This window comes from Branchiostoma floridae, chromosome 4 (assembly GCF_000003815.2).
Source record: "Branchiostoma floridae strain S238N-H82 chromosome 4, Bfl_VNyyK, whole genome shotgun sequence".
Taxonomy (NCBI): Eukaryota; Metazoa; Chordata; class Leptocardii; order Amphioxiformes; family Branchiostomatidae; genus Branchiostoma; species Branchiostoma floridae.
The window spans coordinates 32,553,057-32,557,742 of NC_049982.1; the positions used below are offsets into that span (position 1 = coordinate 32,553,057).

General features: G+C 43.9%; 1 protein-coding gene across 1 annotated transcript; it reads right to left on the reverse strand.

Moving 5' to 3' along the window:
• Nucleotides 1-281: 281 nt before the first annotated feature.
• On the reverse strand, nucleotides 282-4,155 carry LOC118414403 (delta and Notch-like epidermal growth factor-related receptor). Its single transcript, XM_035818436.1, has 7 exons — nucleotides 4,020-4,155; nucleotides 3,270-3,494; nucleotides 2,113-2,241; nucleotides 1,685-1,804; nucleotides 1,408-1,521; nucleotides 1,133-1,216; nucleotides 282-423 (listed from the first exon to the last, which is right to left on the reverse strand). Exons 2-7 carry the CDS (start codon nucleotides 3,484-3,486, stop codon nucleotides 314-316), a joined length of 774 nt encoding a protein of 257 aa, XP_035674329.1. The 5' UTR covers nucleotides 3,487-3,494; nucleotides 4,020-4,155; the 3' UTR covers nucleotides 282-313.
• Between the last annotated feature and the right edge of the window lie 531 nt (nucleotides 4,156-4,686).

The following is a 4,686-nucleotide window of genomic DNA, read 5'->3' on the forward strand; positions in this document are numbered from 1 at the left end:
CATCCTCCTAGGCAGGGACTTCCAACAGCCAAACTGCCTGTATGGATGTACCCTGCTCTTTCAACCGTCACCCTTTGTTCCTGACCGCCCTGCTTATAAATGTTAATGAGGTTAGCCTTATACATGCGAGACAGCTTTTGAAAACGGAAAGCCTTTCTCTGATTGGCTGACATCTGGTTTGGGGGGGACGTCCACAGGAACTAAGGGTGACGGTTGAAAGAGCAGGGTACATCCATACAGGCAGTTTGGCTGTTGGATGTCCCTGCGTAGGAGGATGCCATTCCAAGGCCCCCAGAGTGCCTGTGAGCCGCAGTTACCCGGCCCTGCAGGAGAAGGAACCTGGACCTTCGGCAATGCAGGTCATGCCATTGGGACAGGTGTCGCTGTCGCACTGGTACAGCGACTTCAAGTTGTTGCTTGTTGCTGAAAAAAAAAATAAAATAAGAAGAAGTCTATAACGACATCCAGGTAAACAATATTCTACAATACTCTACAATATCCTACAGACTCTACAACTGGATTAAAAACAGAGACGTTACTTCCGGACGTTTCGAGTGACACCCATCACTCTTCTTCAGCGTCACTAGAATGGACTGGCAGAACAATTCAATATAATGTTCGCGGTCACTTAGCGCGTATCAGTCACCAACGTGCCGTTACCACCCCCACCCCCAAGCCTGTGTGACTTTCAACTCACTACCCATGCGTTTGCATATCAAAACTGTCAACGTTGAAAGTATTATTGAAGAGCTAACTAGATGCCAGATGGAACTGGAGATGTACAGATCATTTCACACGGTTCCGTTGCATCTAAACATCAACACTGGTTTGACTAAAGGCTAATTGCTTTGTAGAACTATATGACAAGGTAAAAGGTAAGGATGTAAAGGTGCCCTTTCACTGCACTTGCGTCAAGCTTGCGTCACTGCGGGGTTCGCTACCTGCGTCACTGTTTTGTTGTTTTCTCCGATTTTCTATAATTTAGATATTGCGTTTAATACGTAAAAGTATGACTTAGAAGACAAAAAGTAAGAAAATTCGTTCTTTTTCTTATCTTTCGAGTCCCGCAGTGACGCAAGCTTGACGCAAGTGTAGCGCAAGAGGGCACCTTAAGATAGATAGTGGCTCTCACCATGGCAGATGAAGTGAGTGACCATGTCCTCACAGATCCAACCGAAGGGACAGTAACCCTGACCCTGTGTGCACCAGTCAATGTCTGTAATTAGAAAAAGAGTTCATATCATGAACTTGAAATTGAGTAAGATGGTCACCAATTTCTAAGCCTGAATTTAAAGTTTTTTTTATCGCTGAAGTTTAGGTTAGAGGGTAACATGTGAATCATCTTTTTCACAAGCAGTACGATCTATCCTGCCATCCTAGTTAGTTTAGCATGCTGATTATAATCACCTGCTTCACAGAAATCTCCGCTGTACCCAATAGCACATTCACAGCTGAAGGAGTCGACACCGTCCGTACATGATCCACCATTTTGACACGGAGAAGAGGCACACTCGTCAATGTCTGTCAAAACACATCAAGATAATGCCAACATTGAAATGAAATACTTAACAAATGTGCAATATGGAAAACAAGAGTTACAGTTTTTAGTTTAACAATTGCTAGCATGTGTTTAAAAATTAAAAAAAAATAGCTAATACTGAAAGTACTAAATGATTTCACCCACTTATCTCACAAAACTTTCCGTCAAAGCCGTCTAGGCATGCGCAGAAGTTGTAAGACCCATCGAAACACGAGCTGCAGTTCCCTCCGTTGTGGCAGATGTCCTGTCCGCATGGCTTGGGTTCTGTGGTATGGCATCATTTGAAACGGTTATGATTTATAACGCAATGTGCCGTCCACGCAGGGGATATTTAGATACCTTGGCGCACACATGTGCGTCTATATATATAGAATATCTCATAGTCAACACCATCTTTACGATTCGTCGATTGTTTTTCTGAAACCAAAACTGACATTTCCAAGATAAGCACTTTGTTGGAGAACAATAGCAACTCATTAACTGAGAGCCATGTGTTACTTTTATTCACATGCATTAACGTTTTATTAAGAGCTGATCTTAGTTGAAATTCTGAGGAGAAATGACAACTTTACCAGCTTGACAGACATAGTTGTGCTGCTCCCCACAGGGTGTTGTTATGGCCTGATAGTTGCTGCTTGAGTCCAAAAGGACGCACAGGTCACATGGCGAGGCAGGCTGACTTGATGCCCACTCCAACTCATCTAAGATATTGTTGGAGAGTTATTTAAATTTTCCTGGATTCACATGTCATCATAAATCAAAAACATCTGGATCAGAGATCGTTTTACTCTGTCTACGTCAGGTGATAAACACTTGTGTGGCGAATTGACAGATGAGTATTTTCGTGCTTCCCAGAGGAGAAATCTGGGTTTTACACCTTTTCCAGAAATTTTCTTTTCGCACGTCAAAGACTAAACCAAAATGACTGGGATGGCCTACCGCAAGTATTATTTTCTTTATATGATACGTCCTTCGATATTGTTTATGACATGTCTGACAAAAGCCGAGATATGCCTCGATCACATTTCCAAACCGGGGCGACACCGGGCAGCTTTTGTCCACTAAAAGTACAGACAACAAAAATGCAGAACATGATGAGGTATTAAAGTCATGAGCATAATTTGTGTATATTTAGTGATAGATACTTTTTGGTTTCCGCAATCATCCCGGCCGGGCCGGGCCGGATGTTAAACAAAATCACACGAAAAAAAAGTTTTTAAACATCGAATTACTGAATTGGTCTTTCGTCTATTAAAAAAACACTACATGAGATTTGTCTAACAACAACAACAAAAAAAATTAGCAAGTGGGGTTCGAAACTACGATCTACGGCTGGAGAAGCAAACTAAGATAGGTACCGTGATGTAGACCGCTCGGCCACGCTGGCTCGATTACGCAATAGGACGTATAGAAGGGCTAGTTGCTTAAATTGACCGATCCATGCATCCGTCTCATAGCCGGTGCTACGCACCGGGCAAAAACAGGGTGGGAGGGTGGGCGTTCTGGAACAGCAACTTTCCTTACCTGGTCCCCCCCCCCCCCCCCCCCCCCCTCCTGATTCCAGCCTGCTACACGGTTTGCAAATGTGATTGAAGCAATAGATAGCTTCATCTTAAGTGGGGTTTCTGTTTAATAAAAAATCTTTTAATTTCAATACTTAACCTATATAATCTCACATCGGTAGCAGGAAGTTAACATATCACATTCGTGACAAAAATGAATCGGATACCTGAAACGCTGGATCCATCGCTGTAGGTGAGAGTCACTGGTGGGACCTTGATCCCGATCCAGAGGGAGACGTCACTTCCGGTAGTGCTGGCGTTGCCGATGAGATGCTGCTGCTCGGCCTTCCTGACATCCGCCAGGTAACCTCCCCCCGCTCCACAGGACTGGGACGCGTCACCATAGGAGACGGCGTGGAGGGAGAACTGGTAGCAGGCACCCATATCCAGCACTGACAAACAACCACATTTCAATGTGAAATGGAGAACTGGTAGCAGGCACCCATATCCAGCACTGACAAACAACCACATTTCAATGTGAAATTCAGCAAAACACGGCTGTACACTAAACCGAGTGAGTGATCAGTGAGTGAGTGGTTTGTGAGTGCCAGTGAGTGAGTTAGTGAGTGAGTGAGAGTGAGTGAGTGAGTGAGTGAGTGAGTGAGTGAGTGAGTGTGAGTGAGTGAGTGAGTGGTTCGTGAGTGTGAGTGAGTGAGTGAGTGTGAGTGAGTGAGTGAGTGAGTGAGTGAGTGAGTGAGTGAGTGAGTGAGTGAGAGCAAGCGAAGAGGTACGAAACTTTGGTGGTATGTACCAAGCAGTGCATTCCCCATTTGCAAACTGAGCTATAACCGTTCCTATTATCGATCTTATGACGTCTGATTATCTTGAACGTCTTGACTGGAAAGTAACATGGTTAAGTCAGACGTCGTGGCTATTTCAGTATATATTGTTGGTTCAATGTATTTCCAGATACATACCTGTTTCGCAGTTTTCACCGGCAACGCCTTTGGGGCATGCGCAGGAGTAGCCGTTCAGTTTGTCCACGCACGTTCCGCCGTTAGAACAAGGGTTGCTTGCACACTCATCTATATCTGAAAAACGAAAAATCTTAAATCATCAGCCTACAATATTCAAATGTGTAATCTGAGAATAAAAATTCTATTGAATAATGAGAACAAGCTTATGATTAATTATACGATACTGTAATGAACTCATCTTCCACATCACATATTGTGATATTTGATCTAACACGTTAAAGTGTGATTTTTGGATATGATAGATAACGTACTTAATTGACAGTTATCTCCGGCCATGCCAGCTACACACTGGCACGTGTAGCTGTTCACTCCATCGATGCACCTCCCTCCGTTCATACAAGGGCTACTCACACATTCGTCTGTTTCTGAAACAGATAAGAAATAATATTCTTTTGAGCAATTAGAAAACGCAAAACAAGTCGTTGCCGGCGAGCAATTCTGTACGTGTGTAAGCGAGTGAGTAATTGAGTGAGCAAGTGAGTGAGTGATCGAGTGAGTGAGTGAGTGAGTGTGTGAGTGAGTGAGTGAGTGAGTGATTAAATGAGTGAGTGAGAGTGAGTCGGTGTGAGTGCGTGAGTGAGTGAGTGAGTGAGTGAGTGAGTGAGTG